This window comes from Hippocampus comes, unplaced genomic scaffold, assembly GCF_001891065.2.
Source record: "Hippocampus comes isolate QL1 unplaced genomic scaffold, H_comes_QL1_v1.1 scaffold143, whole genome shotgun sequence".
Classification (NCBI taxonomy): domain Eukaryota; kingdom Metazoa; phylum Chordata; class Actinopteri; order Syngnathiformes; family Syngnathidae; genus Hippocampus; species Hippocampus comes.
Genome location: NW_017805504.1, coordinates 916,829 through 932,368, shown reverse-complemented (window position 1 = coordinate 932,368; position 15,540 = coordinate 916,829). Strand labels below are relative to the sequence as shown.

Sequence of the window (15,540 nt, the reverse complement as noted above, 5' to 3'; positions counted from 1 at the left end):
GCTTCGCCCGCTCTCACACAGAAAGAGAATGATTGCAAAGTTTAATGGCTGTTTTCCAAGCTGCTTATCAAATGCAGAAAGGGATGACCGCAGGTTTCCTCACCATTGTGATAATGGATCGAAGAGGGCGACAGAATGAATGTGATGATCCCAACGGGGTCCAGAAAACCATCACCAGACGGCAAAATGGACTACGGTAAACGATGAAGACAGCAACGAGCATCAGGGAGTAATTTGGACCAGCTCGTCACAGTTCTTGAAAGCAATAGCATTCGCGTTTTGGTGTTGAAGTTCAGTTTTTTTGGGGGGGGGGGGGGGGGGGGTTACATCCATGTTATCAAAAAATAAAAAAATTAAAAAGGAGTAAAGCTGTAATATTAGGCTCCATTTTCATGAGTATTAAGTCATATTTTCATGTGAAAAATAATTACAAAAATACTAAAAGAATATAATTGTTACACAATGTATAAAAAGAACTGAGTTTTAAGATGGGGAAAAAAAGTTTTGACTAAATAAAAAAGAGCAACCAGAGGAAAAAAAAGACAAAAAAAAAAAGAATAAAAATAAAAAGACCCCGGCCCAAAGTCTGAACCGCTGCTCAAAGAAACAGGTGATCCATGCCGTGAGTTTTGATTGTGTTTGTCTTCGGCACACAATGAGCTCTTGGCATAAGCCATTTAGATGAGTAAAAATCAATAATCAATTGTGTTCAAGATTGCCAGTCGACAAGAGGAGAGTCAAGGAGAGGAGGGGCGGGGGCGGTCGACATGAAGCATCACTGGGATGCGAGAAAAAGCGGAGGAGGGAGCGCCCGCGCCGCGCACACAACACACTGCATGGGTTGCATTTCAGTGCGCACGGATTGTACCGGGATTTATAACTCTTATTGTTGTTATTATGACGCCAGGATGGATTGGCTCAACGGTACCGGACTGGACACGGTCATCCACCTAAACTCATCCTATGGCTACTCATCAGCGGCCATCGCCAGCATCGCCGCCCTCGTAAGTTTCCTCATCTTGTTCACCGTGGTCGGCAATGTGCTGGTGGTGATCGCCGTGCTGACAAGCCGGGCACTGAAAGCCCCCCAGAACCTCTTTCTAGTCTCGCTGGCAACGGCCGACATCCTGGTGGCCACTCTGGTGATGCCATTCAGTCTCGCCAATGAACTCATGGGCTACTGGTATTTTGGCAAAGTTTGGTGCGGCATCTATTTGGCGTTGGATGTTCTTTTCTGCACGTCCTCCATTGTGCATCTGTGTGCAATCAGCCTGGATCGCTATTGGTCCGTCACGCAAGCAGTTGAATATAATTTAAAGCGGACTCCCAAGCGGGTGAAGGGCATCATCTTGATTGTGTGGCTCATGTCTGCCTTTATTTCCTCCCCACCGTTGTTATCCGTGGAGAGAAACAAGGACAGAAGCGCTCACCCCCAGTGTGAGCTCAATGATGACAGTTGGTACATCATTTTCTCCAGCATTGCTTCCTTCTTTGCCCCTTGTCTCATCATGATCCTGGTCTACGTCAGGATTTACCAGGTGGCCAAAACCAGAACCAGGAGCATGTCGGAGAAGAGACAGGCAGACGGCGGTGCCATCCAAACAGAGAACGGGCACTGCCAGTGTCCGCCCACCCCGAGTCATCGGACGGCCACCCAGGGACAATACACGGAGGAAGCCGACCTGGATGAAAGCTCCTCATCAGAGGGGAAAGGCGGCAAGAAGCAGCCAGACTCTCCTCGGGGGTGCCCGAAGAGGGGCTCCTTGACCAAACAGGCCGCGTGCAACTCCAGAGTTGGCAACAAACCCGCAGATCTTTTTGCCTCCAGGAGGAAACGGAGGAGCTCCATCGCCCTGAAAAAGCTGTCCCAAGCTCGGGAGAAGAGGTTCACTTTTGTTCTTGCCGTGGTCATGGGGGTGTTCGTCGTGTGCTGGTTCCCGTTCTTCTTCAGCTACAGTCTGTACGGCGTGTGCAGGGACTCCTGCAAGATTCCAGATCCCCTCTTTAAGTTCTTTTTCTGGATCGGCTACTGCAACAGCTCACTCAACCCGGCTATATACACCATCTTTAACCGCGATTTCAGGCGGGCCTTCCAAAAGATCCTATGCAAGTCATGGAAAAAGTCCTTTTAGGATGGCAACTGACCAAAATCAAATTTCCTGTTCAAGTCGCAATATTCCCAGACCACTCATTAAGTTCCTCAACCCGCCCATCTACACCATCGTCAATTGCAACTTCAGGCGGGCCTTCCAGATTACAACATACTCGTGGAAAAAAAAAAAACTCCTCTTAGGCTGGCGGCCTGAAAACTCAGAAGGCTGCATTTTCAAGTCACGGTTCCAGATTTTTAGGAAGTGACTGTGCGGCGGATTCAAGGACTCTTATGTGATCGCAGAACGCTTACCGGTAGTCAAATTCTGCTCAGCAAAACATCAATCTAAACCTGCTTAAACACAACTTTGGACGGCCCTTTTGGAGAACATGAAAAACATCACCGAAGATTGCTCATGTTTTTCCAAGTTCTGGTTCCCTTGTGGTTTCTTTCAGGTACTTATAAGACTGCAGGGACTACCATCCTTGGCGTCCCACTTGGGAAGTTCATTGATTGACAACATGGAATAGGACTGAGAAAAATAATCTCTCAGAATGTTCTGAACACCTTTTTCTATGACAGTGTTGCCCTGACTGCAATGAAGCTGCCATAGCAGAGGTCCACGTGAATGCAACCCTCCTTCCCATATAGCCGATGCTGTGTTGTCCTTTTTTTTGGTTTGTTTTTTACACATCAAATTTATTGAATCAACAGCGCTTCTGCTGGTCACAGCTAGGTAGTGCGTCCCATGTTGCTTCAGTTCCTCCAGATGTGATTAATCAATCCATCAATTTTGGGCATTCCGTATTTCCCACTTGGCATACATTTAATTAGATTACATTTTCTTGCAGCATACAATTTATTGTAATTTCATTCTGTGCTGTTAAGATTCACTTTGAACCAGGGGATATCAAAGTGTGGGAGCTCCGACAAGAGCTGGGTGTCCACACGTTTCAATCCAAAGTTTACCTCACTCCAAAGCAGACCGAATTCCTCGTGCCATCTCGGAAGCGGGTCCATTTTCCGTTAAAGCTTGGCTCCACACCCAAGCGGCTTCGATCTCCTGCCAGTTATTGGCTCTTGCTGGGGAAGATGAGCGGAAGGCCATCCGTTTGCACGGGCAGTCCTGTAGCATCCATGTGTGCTACTGAAAATGCTAATGAAATCAACATGCCCCACAAATTACCGTTACTAATGATGATGTCATTACATCACCACTGAGTTTGACTTGATGTCAACACCTTATTCAGTCATACCTACTGACCCGAGCCCCCAAGAGAGCATCAAGATATATTCACAAGTAATGTATTTCCACAAGAATAAAGTTGTTTAAAAAAACAAAACAAAAACCTGCTATTTTACAAAAAATTATATTGAGTCAAACTTAAGGTGATATGATATTTTGCAACGTCTAAAAATAAATAAAAAAACAAACAAACAAACAAACAGGGTGGCCCGGTGGTCCAGTGGTTAGCGCATCGAACTCACAGTGCAGAGGTACCGGGTTCAAGTCCAGCTCCGGCCTCCCTGTGTGTAGTTTGCATGTTCTCCCCGGGCCCGCGTGGCTTTTCTCCGGGTACTCCGGTTTCCTCCCACATTCCAAAAACATAAACGGCAGGCTGATTGAACACTCTAAATTGTCCCTAGGTGTGAGTGTGAGCATGGACGGTTGTCTCTGTGTGCCCTGTGATTGGCTGGCAACCGGTTCAGGGTGTCCCTGCCCACCTCACAGTGCAGGGGTCGTGGGTTCGATGCCGGCTCAGGCCTGCCTCCGTGGAGTTTGCATGTTCTCCCCGTGCCTGCGTGGGTTTTCTCCGGGTACTCCGGTTTCCTCCCACATTCCAAAAAACCTGCTTGGCAGGCTGATTGAACACTCTGAATTGTCCTAAGGTGTGAGCGTGAGCGCTGATGGTTGTTCGTCTATGCGTGCCCTGCGATTGGCTGGCAATCTGTTCAGGGTGTCCCCCGTCTATTGCCCGAAGACAGCTGGGATAGGCTCCAGCACCCCCCCCGACCCTTGTGAGGACAAGCGGATCGGAAAATGAATGAATGAATGAATGAATGGATAAATAAACCGTTTGGGAATAAGCTATCAGTCGCTGAACAATGCAGACGTCTCCTGCCGCCTCTTTCCATTTACATACCTCTCTCAAGCTTTTATTATGCCCATTGTAAATGGAACACACACACTGCCGCCTCGTGAGCTCTGGTTTATTCAGGCTGCAGGCTTTCCTCGTACAGACTTGATTCATCAGTGAGAAAGGCAGAATGTCCCTGAATGCGACATCTGTATTGAGTCCCGCACAATCATGCTGGCTTTGTGTTGGCGGCCTTGCGGTCTGACGTCTGATGAATCAGAAATTGTCACCATTTCACAAAATACTAGTTCATCGTTTGTGAATTTTATTGTGCAAGGCATCAGGCAATCGCAGAATAAAAGGTCAAACTATAAGCACACATTTTCAGGCTTTCCAAAATTGAAAGATTGTGAAGAATGGTAAATTATGGTCTGATGCGTCCAATGTTAAACCTTAATCTTGAGATGAGATCAAAGTGGAACCTTGAAATTCAAACATGATTTATTCTGTGTTGCAAGCCCACTGCAATTTGTTTCGTCTTTCCACTTGTTTGCCATGTTACATCATCACAACCATCGAGTTAGATTTTAGTCGGAATGTAATGTTCATTACCTTAAACCACCAGAACATGACGGATAAGACAGCTTCATTTCGTTTCTCGCTCTTATTTTGCTCTGCTCGAATGACTGTTAAAATGCGCAACACCTTTTAAAACGTGCTGTTATAATGCAGGAACATTCATATGCATAATGAGGAGGAGGAGAAACCTCGTTTGCCTGTCTATCTTTTATTTGATGGACGGCTGTGTGGAACTGCGTAAAATGCATGCACACTGACCTCAAGTGGTCCTGATGAAAAGCGCACGCCCATGGTCACTTCATTAGGTACGCCTGTACAATGGAATGAATAGAGTTGGTTTCAGAATATACAATACGTTTTTTTTTGCCACTCGTACATGCTTTGAAGACATCTCAAAATGTAAATATACAGTTACTGAAACAAACCTTTCGACATATTCTCTTTAGTGCCTGTTCACACTCGCTTGCACAGTATTCTAAATGGAGCAAGACCCCAAGCGTGCTTGCTTCAAACTGTTTGTTGCCCCCCACCAGGCGCTGTCAACAGGTAAATGTGTTTCCGTGTATCCACAAAAGCATTTGATCATTTCTTTCACACGAAGCCAGCGTTTTGGGATCTTGAAAATGATCCATTTTGAAGCCGGGTCACGGAGTGGCTCCATCAAATAATGCGGCCCTCACATTTCCGTTTCTGTACAGTACATACGCATAACGTGGCTGCCCCAGCTATCGCGAGACTGTGTGCTGACGGCACCCAAAAAAAAAAAAATGCAACAATGGTGGCTCACACTTTCTGTAAAGCTCAGTGTTGCCATGCATGCTGTGGCACATGGCAGACAACTCTAAATTGTGGGGGAACATTAATTTAAAAAATGAAAAAACAGGCCCAAATTTCACATGAGGTTAGGACATTCTGACAAGATTATCATGAATTTTACATTTACTGTCAACAATCGGTGACAGTTTTCCAGCGTAAAATCTGTGCCTTGGCTCTAGAAAGGTTCGAAAACACTTCTGCAGGATCTCTAAACGTGGCGAGTAAACAGATGTTTTATTTTTAAATCAGCGTATGTGTGTGTGGGTGTGGATTTTCAAATGGTGGTACACCCCCCCCCAACCCCCTCGGATCCACCGTACTGTAAAATGTTTAAACATGGCAGCCGTCCTGAAGCCCTGCCCACAAGCTGACCTATGAGAACGCGGCAGCCTTTTGGGGGGGTCGCGCGAGAAACGGCAGGCCACTTCCGAGCGCGCTCACTAGCCATGCGGCTGACGGCAACGCGCGCCCCCCGTCCGAAACAGAGTGACGTCGGGACACGGTGAAGAATATGAGCAAGGGGAACGGTGCCGGTCGGAGCGCTTCTCTTAACTTCACCATCGACCACATTCTCAACTTGAGGGTGGGGAAGGAAGACTCCCGGCAGAACAGGCATGAAAGGGATGTGTTTGACCAGGTGTGGGACACTCCGAGACGGTGCGAGGGTGGATCCCAAGAAACAGGTGAGCAAGCTTGATGACAAAACTTATTGGACACTCACTTTGGATTGACAGAAGCATGAAGTGAAATGAGAGTAATTTCAGACAGCCTTGAAGCACAGCACAGCAATAACACTAATTTAAAAAACAAAACAAAACATTGCCATATTTTTCCAGTCTGACGACTACGGGCACTGCAAACAAATATTATTAATAATAATGCTACCTACCATAAAGGCCAATTTGCAAAATGAACAAAGCCATTTTAATAAGTTCGTTCTCCGTTCAAGCACTAACACGACTAAAACTAATAATACAAATAATACTAGCAATTTGACTAATAGGACTACATTTCCTGTAATAATTATTACTTTTCCCAGGCCCAACTACTAATAATACTACTACTATAATACTAATAACACAGCCCTCATAAAGGAAATCTCGTCATACTAAAACATTATTTCAATTTCTGTCCTCTTTCCCCAGGCCCATATTTTGACATCTATTACTACTTCTACTACACCACTGATAATATTAATAATAATAACAACAACAATTATAATAATAAAAATGAAAGACTCCATAAAGGCTATTTTGTAAAATGAACAAAGACATTTTAATCGGGTTGTTCTTCATTCAAGCACTAGGAATAATACAACTATTTATAACATGACAAACAAAGCTCATGGTACCATAACTGCTGTTCTTGTTAGTATTATTATTATTATTATTATTATTATTATTGCTACTACAATAGCGTTAATAATTTAGTAAGAAGAAATAAAGCTATTTCAGTAGGGTCATCCTCCGTTCACACTCCTGCTACTACTAAAACTAAAAAAGTAGTTTTAAAGAATGTTGTCATTATTTGTTGATTGATTCATCCTAAGGAGGCGCTTCAATTAAAAATAATAATTTACTGAGAACGGGTTCCCTTAGCCCATTTCTGCATATGGGGCAGTCAAGAGCCTCCAGTCTTTTTGGTTTCTTCCATGACTTTCAACAGTGTTTCAGTTTGTATTGATTTGAAATTCTACTTTAAAAAAAAAAAAAAGCAACCTAAACAGTAAATATACAAAATACAAGACGGTTGAATACAAAGACATAAACTATCATCTAGACAAGAGGAAAGATGATTTTGATGGCCACTATAAGATGCGCATTTTAAAAAATGCATTATGACTGGAAAAAAATAACTGAAACGTGAAATCCCTGTTTTTCAAATGTGTTGCAGGAAAAACTATCAAAATGCTTCGTTTGTTTCTGCAGTAAAAAAAAACAACATGAATATTCCATGGATATTCGTTAAATATGGTAGGTGCATATGGACTGTACACAAAGAATACGACATAAATCATACACAGACCACATATTAAATGTAGAAAAAAACTAATCTAAATCTAAAAAGGTATCTTTTTTTTAGGGGGCTGGGGGAGTTAGTCATATGACAAAATTAAAGAAATCTTATAAATATTTATTATGAAGAAACACATCTGAGATGAGAAAAAGTGAAACGTACATTATGCAGAAAAGGACTATAATAACCACATTTTACTTGTTTGACTGGGTTTGCCGGAAAAAAAAATTATATTCGAATGACAGTGGATGCCTATTTGGAACTCGATGCAGATAAAATATGTATTTTAAATAAAACATAAAGGATGGCAAATCCTAATGGAGCGTTTTTCTTGCAATACAGAACACATGAATGCCATTGTGCCATTTTTCCTTTCCATTTTCAATTTGAAAATCAAAAAATGAACCTGACTGAATATGTATATATTTTATATTTTTCTTAGTTTGACACAATTTTTTTAAAATCTTTTGTCAGAATTCAATTTTAGGCTCTAATCAAAAATAGGAAAATAAAAAATGGGGACCAGGACTGAGTTTGATTTGCTAATTTGATAACGAGCATTCGTAAAGACACAAGAACGACGTGTTTTTTTTTTCCTTGTGTGTGCTTGATTAAAAACAAAAAACAAAAAAAAGTTTCTCTTCCATTTTTTTTTTTAAACTTTGGATTTCCAATGGAAAAAGGAAAGAAGCAACGTCACAGGATTTCTAATATTGTGGACGTTGACCCATTGATCCGCAGCCCTCAGTAACACGTCAACACCACGGCCCGCCGCAGCCAGCGCCAGCACCGGCCCCAACTGCGGCAAGAAGAAGACCCGCACCATCTTCTCCAAGAGGCAGATCTTCCAGCTGGAGGCAACGTTCGACATGAAGCGTTATCTAAGCAGCTCCGAGCGAGCGGGCCTGGCCAGTGCGTTGCAGCTCACAGAGACCCAGGTGAAGATCTGGTTCCAGAACCGACGCAACAAGCTCAAGAGGCAGCTGTTGGCGGACAACGACGGGCCGGGCAGCGCGCCCGTGCACAGCGTTTACAAAGAGAACGACCATCTACTTGGCACATGTCTGCTTCCAACAGCCTTCCCGGTCTTCTATCCCAACACCGTCTACTTCTCCAAATGTTTTGGACTTTTTGATGCGGATAGATGAGTAAAACCACGCCCCAGTGAGCCAATTTCCACCTGGACTACGCAAAATTGCAAAACAATTGAGTTTTTGTCAATGCATGCAGGTGGAGGATGTTCCGTAGAACACCAAAGTCTTAATTAAGATCGCAGCGCCACACAGTCAAGAGGCAGACTGACTTTGAAATTTTGTGGGCATGTAGTGTAGCGGCAGAAAAAAAGTTTCAAGGTGCCTGCCTTTTTTGATGTTTCAAAGTGCTGGACTCATACAGGGAAAATAATAGTGGAGAGTGCTATGTTTCCTTTAAAAAAAAATAAATCAAAGAAACAAAATTCTGGGTTTATTTGGGGCTGAGGCTATGGGCATTTGAATTAATTTCAATCAGGGAAAGATCATTTGAGGTACAAGTTTTTTTTTTTAAGTTACAAGCCTGGTCATGGAACGAATCGTATTTCAAGGCACTGCTGTGATTGCAATTTTTACATTCCAATGTTGTTTTAAAATGGCCTTTTATAGTTCGAAATAAAAGGTTTCACCCTGGATGTTTGGACTTGTCTAATTTTACATATCTGAACAAATCGGCCAATGTGAAAGACGAACGTGATTGCATCATATTGTTTGTTAGTGCGTTGCATCGCGAAAGGTGATTGCGCTTGAAGACAACCGGAGGTTGACGTAGGAGGGGGTTTGAGCTGCTCGCCAGACTTCCTGACGCTTGTGCTGTCGGACACTTTGACACAATTTGTGTCTCAGGTCCGCCCCCCGGTCATCCCCCCCACCCAGCTTCATCTGTCAGAGCTGAAGACAAATCCATTAAAAATGATCAAAAAGGGACCCCAAATTCAGGACGCCAGATGCACATCTATGCTTCTATCAGGCTACAAAGCTTGTGTGGTTCTCATTCAGGGTTGATATTCAACCCACCCACCCTTCCGGCCAAGCAGTGCTGTTCGCGTTTTAGTTTCTGTTTGAGCGTCACATGGTTTCAATTCAGCATTACAAGTAAGTGACAACGCAGCCCTCATTGCTCATGGCTGACAAGACTTTATGTCATTGAGATGTTGGAAAGTATCTGCGTGACTTCCTTCTCATGTTCCAATGTTACGTTCATAATTTCAGGTTTTTTTTTTAAATCTTTTTTTCCCTCTAAACGTTGCAATTTCACATATTTTATTCTTTCCATCTTGATGGTCATAACAGAACAGAATTTTTCCATCTTAATTTCTTCTAAAATGACAACATTGACCCAGCAATTTTCATTTCAATGAACGTGATTTCAAAACGTTCCAAATTTATTCTTGTCATATTACGACATCTTCTTTGTAAAGTACGTTTTCGCTCAGGTTATTTCAAAACATTATGAGATCATTCTTGTAATTTTACGCCTTGTTTTTTTTTTTTTGTAAAATGACATTTACTGAGTAATGTATGTTTTACAATGTTCCAAATTTTCCTGTAATTTACGTCTCAATGCTAGTCATTTCGAAACATGATGACTTCCTTCTTGTTTTACGGCTTATTTTTTTCTCCCTAAAATTACAACATTCGTTGAGTCATTTACGTTTCAATTGGTTACCACTTAATTCTTGTAATTTTACGTCTTATTTTTTTTTCTAAAATTACGACAATGACCCTGGAATCGACTTTTCCATTCGGGTCATTTCACAACAGAACGACTTGACTGTATTTCAAAGCATAGTTACAACTTTTTTTTCGTGGAATATTTGTCATGTTTTTATAAGTATGATTATCTCGATTCTTGTGCAACATTTTTCATGTCAATTTCTACTTCTTTTTTCTTTTCACAGTGTGCTTGCACTGACAACTGTACTGTACAAAGGTGTCATGTTATTTTGAAGAGGCAAGAGAAGGAGCTCATTTGCATGCGCTTCGAGGGCAGCTCATTCAAAGGGAATGAGTGACACGACACTTTACATCCTAAACAAGAGCCCATTCATTAGGAGACGAAACTAGATCGGGATCTGAGGGGACGACGGATTTCTTCACCGGCTTTCAGGGGGATTTATTGATTGGTGGCTGTGGTGGACATGGCGGTCTGCAGCGACAGACGCTCTCGGTAAATTGAATGAGGGCTGAGGGATTACAACCCGGGTGTATCAGATGCAAGGGGCGTGTGGCGGCGACATGACTGAGGCCAAAGGTTAACCGTGCTCATCCCCAAAGGGCCTCCCAAGTGGCCAAATGTGTGACAGCTGTCATAAAATTACATTTCCCTGCATAATATAACGCTTTCATTCTGGGCACTTGACTCTTGCAACGTTAACATTTATCTGAGAATATTCCAACTTCATCTTTTTAACTTAGGCTTACATTTACAATATCAAGTCGATTCTCCCCGTTGAAAAGAATAAATGTGTTAATACTTATCAAAATTGAACAAAGGAAAAACAGCACATTTGTATAAAAACAAAGCAAAATAGAAAGAACTTCGTATGTACTGCAGCAGCTGTGTGCCGGATGTGAGCCGTTATGGGGTGTGGTCTACGGAGCGACAGTAGGACCTGGAGTCAGGTGGGCCAATTAGTCTGTGAGTGTCTCGGCGTGAGCTGTGGCCAACAGCAGCGCCTTGTGACTGTTCTCACTTTTTTTTAATAACACTGGTTAACAGCAAATTTGAAGGACAATTGGCTCTGTGTGTACCAAAATGTATTTTTCATGCTTGAATTCAGCGTCGAATTTTCTTTCTTTTTTTTTTTTCTAGCACCTGAGGTGTTTGACAATTTTCATTTTTGACTTTTAAGTCTGACTTATAAAAGCTGGTGTGATACGGATTGAACATGAGCTGTGATTTAGAGCTCTGACGGTTCCCAAAAAAATGAAGTGGAAAACGGTGGACACGGTGGAAATAGAATGAGGGTAGATAGCGCAAAAAAATGGCATTTCTGATTAATTTTGCGGGGGTTGGTTTGACACAAAGCGAAACATAAAATCATCCTCATAAAAAGACTAACTACCACTCGCAAATCAAAATAACAGTAAGTTGTACGTACTTGGACAGCCTAAATATTGAAATCTGATGCTTGTGTGCCATTGCAGTGAAACCAATACGTGATCAAATATTGTCGTAACGCGCTTAACGCTACTTCTACTATGACACAATTGACTGCCGCTTGCTCTTGAAAGGGACTGCAGAAGCGCTTGCGAGGTGTTTTTTAAGATGAGCCCACATACGGGAATCGATAGCACATGGGAGGAAACTGATACATGACACTAATGGACGGTGGGAATTGTAAAAGAGGCTGGAATTCATATTGATACGGACATCATAGGCCAGTTGGGCTCCACAGGGGCGAGAGGAGAGGCGGGACACAGGTTGCTTTGACAGCCTAGCCGCTCTTAATGGACGCTTATCGACTGACAAACATGTGACCAGGAGGCACAAAGTCTGACTTTGCCCAACTCAAAGTGATTGGAACAAATATTTTTATTTATTTATTTTTTTTGAGAGCGGTAGAATTAATATAATACCACCAGAATTATGTCATAGCTTGACACGAATGCTAATATTATAACTCAACATTTTTTGTCATGGCAACAGAAACACGATGTTAATCAGACTGTACCAAGTTTATATCTTGAGCTGCAAAAGTTTGACAAAGCCTGTTTTTGCATTTCAGCCGCAGGCAGAAGCAACTACCGCTAACGCGACACATGCTACAGATTAGCTCCGCTCCGTTTGCGCGACTGTTTGATCTTAACACCACAAATGGATGCAAGGTGAAGAAACGGCAGTGTAATTATGATGGATGACGACAAGAAGAGGAAGCCATTACCTAATAGCCTTTATTAGCCAGCGCAAAGGTGTTTGTTTCTGACTTGTTCTTGTCAGAGCCCACACGCTGCCGATTGCAGAAACCGCCGCCCGCTACACATTGCGCCGTAGACGTATTGTCTCGTAAAAATTGCGTTGCGTTTTTAAATCGGACTGCAGCTAACGATTAATTTAATATTTGTTTAATCTGACGATTATTTTGTCGTTGAATCAGATAAAAACATGTTTTCGTTTCGTTTCTATCCCCTTATTTCAAATCGACAGCAAATCGTCCACAAACTGATAGTGATTCAGTTAGTGCTTTGAGGGGCAAAAACGCTGATCATTGTTTTCCAGAGCAAAATCAGATGTTTGACACTCGATAAATCTATGAATAGTTGCCCCTCTAATTCTTAACTGTAAAACCTTACAAGACTTCTGATAACGTTTTGAGCTATTCTTATAAAAAGCGATTTTACTCAAAAGGTTTTATCAAAAGGGTAAAACATTTTTAGTGTAACGTTTCAAGTTTTTTTTTGGGTAATACTAGTTATTTCATAAAATATTTCTTTCCTTTATTTTCATGTTTTTATTTCACATCTTTTTTTTATGTGCCTCCATAAAGAACTTTCGATCTGCCTTGTGTATGTTTGAGGCTATAAAAATAAACGTAATTTTCCCGTTCCTGCCGACTGCTGTCAGGCTATTGAATAGACGGTCCTGAAAACCTGGACTGACCCCCACTCACCCATTTTTAATATGCTTATATTTATATTTTACATTTATATTTATTTATATACTTTTTGTCTTCGACTTTCTCCCTTTCATAATTTTGCTGCTGTAAATTGAGAATTTCTCCATTGTGAGACAAATAAAGGTTTTCTTATCGAGTTTTCAAACATGTAGAATTTACTCAAATGAATCACAACTGCAGTGGAATCCATTTTGCCTCATTTTCATGGCCGATTAGCCTATGTAAGCCTCGTGAAAACGGACAGACGACATACCACAATGATCAGATAAATACGACGCAAATGCTAAAATTTACAGTGACGAAGGAGCTAAGTATGAAAAAACTGGTATGAGCGTGGTGTCATCTGCTCGGTTCAATGTAACACAGCCTTCTTCCTCCAGGCTATGCTAATATTCTTTTGTGTATGTGTGTGGGTTTTTTTTTTCGGGGCGATTAACTGTGCTCAAAGTTGTCACGCCCATAAGTGAGGCTGCTTTTGAGAAAAGGGGGCAGGAAAAACGAGAGGCCCCGGGACTTGGCCGAAGGAACCCTGAGAAGCGTGTGCTGATTCGGACCGACATTCGCTGCCACATTTCGGCCAGCTGCTACCGGCTCACAGTTGCTCCAAGCAGCTAGCTGCCATGTTCTTTCATATGATCAAGTTTTTTTTTGTCCTCTAACACTGCTACAGTATTTATATATTTATTTTATTTTTTTACTAAAACATACCATGACATTTTATTATGATACGGTTAAGTATGAAAAGCTTTTCTCTATGGAAAATTTTGTTCTCATAACATTTAGTTCAACACGAAGGGTTTTTCCTTGTGACACCACAGTATTAAAGGTCAAGTGTGAGGTAAACTTGGCCAACCATCTTTTGAGTAATAAATCTAAAGTAATATTTGGGGCAAAAACTAGTTCAAGCATATTTTCATTTTTTTAACGCAACCCACCCAGGTTCAGAGTTAGACCCATAGCAACGCACTTAACAACCAAAATGCTTTTGTTCTGCAATTTCCCGGCGAGTTGCCAGTCAGCCATCGTAATGCATTGTTGATTGTCCTGTTAACTGCTCTGTGCCATTGTGAAGAGTTATTCGGCGAAATTCACTGTTCACGTTCAGGCAAACAGTTGTTTTGAATGTCCAAAGAAAATAAAAGGGCACATAAATGGGAAAGAAATTTTGAATGATAGAGTTTCATTCTCGCAAAACGAATGAATTTCACGCCAGTGTCGACAAGTAGTCTTTGTTACAAGCACTTAGAAGACCTCTGTTTTCTTACCCTTCAAAATCTTCTCTTGGGAGCCGAAGACAGCAGTCACGTGACACCCCACATCGTCCTCTAGCATCTGGAATACACAAAGAAATATTAGGGAGGAAATACTCGACCATTTTGCCCTGTTTACGGTGTCATTTTCAATGTGGTTGGGCGCAAAACGGGGGCGCTGGATGAGATGAGCGCAGACAAGGCTCCGGTGGCAGCGGGTGTGATATGAAGATCAAGCCGGGATCACAAGTTGTGTCTCCACCACTTATACATTAGCCGAGGATAAATGGCGGACAACTGAGAGCTCTCGGGCATTCCTTCCAATTCACTCTCTTTAATATGGTCTTCAGTCAGTTTTTTTTTTTTTTTAATCACTGTCAAATCATCCCATTGTTCCATCCCAATTTTTGGGACATTTCCACAAATAGGAAATATCACAACATGGGCACATATTAAACCATGCGTGAAAATAAAACATATACTGTAGTCATTATTCGATCCACTTTGAGCCCCAAACTTTATTTCCATAAAATACACAAACTGAGGAATTTACCCGACAAAATGATCTTAAAACGCGTCGCCTCGGTCCTTTAGGTATGCCTTAATAAGACTAATTGAATATGTTCACCGTGAACGGCTTGCCCCTAAACTAGAATTATGAAATCCGCCATATTGAAGGGTTGTTGGATGGATTGTATTACACTCTGTTTACTCCATACATTTCAAACCCTAAGTCATAAATTCCAACCGCTGAATGCTCGAACTCGATTTTGTAACCACTGTTAAAATTCTAAAATTCGGCCTCCCGCTTGGAAGCCAACCCTGCTTTTGATTGCTTTAACGGACATTGTGTAGAAATGTTGACATTTTTCAATGTTCGTTCAGTTTAAAAACACACGATATCAATAAAATGCGAATAAATATAAATGTTCTATCACAACATATTTTTATATCATCGTAAGTGGAGTAATCTTTAATTATATTACAGGGTCGCGGCTCACCTTACTGAAAGATGAAGGGTTTCACCGCCATCTTCTGCTACGGATAGCCGAAGGAGAC

The 15,540-nt window shown here is 41.9% G+C and overlaps 2 protein-coding genes across 2 annotated transcripts; both read left to right on the top strand.

The window, feature by feature from the left end:
- Positions 1-772: 772 nt before the first annotated feature.
- On the top strand, positions 773-2,380 carry LOC109520324 (alpha-2 adrenergic receptor-like). The gene has a single exon (XM_019877453.1). It carries the CDS (start codon positions 837-839, stop codon positions 2,130-2,132), a length of 1,296 nt encoding a protein of 431 aa, XP_019733012.1. The 5' UTR covers positions 773-836; the 3' UTR covers positions 2,133-2,380.
- A 2,705-nt stretch (positions 2,381-5,085) lies between these two features.
- Positions 5,086-9,827, top strand: LOC109520326 (homeobox protein HMX3-like). The gene is made up of 2 exons (XM_019877455.1): positions 5,086-6,248; positions 8,323-9,827. Exons 1-2 carry the CDS (start codon positions 6,077-6,079, stop codon positions 8,727-8,729), a joined length of 579 nt encoding a protein of 192 aa, XP_019733014.1. The 5' UTR covers positions 5,086-6,076; the 3' UTR covers positions 8,730-9,827.
- The last annotated feature ends 5,713 nt before the right edge of the window (positions 9,828-15,540 follow it).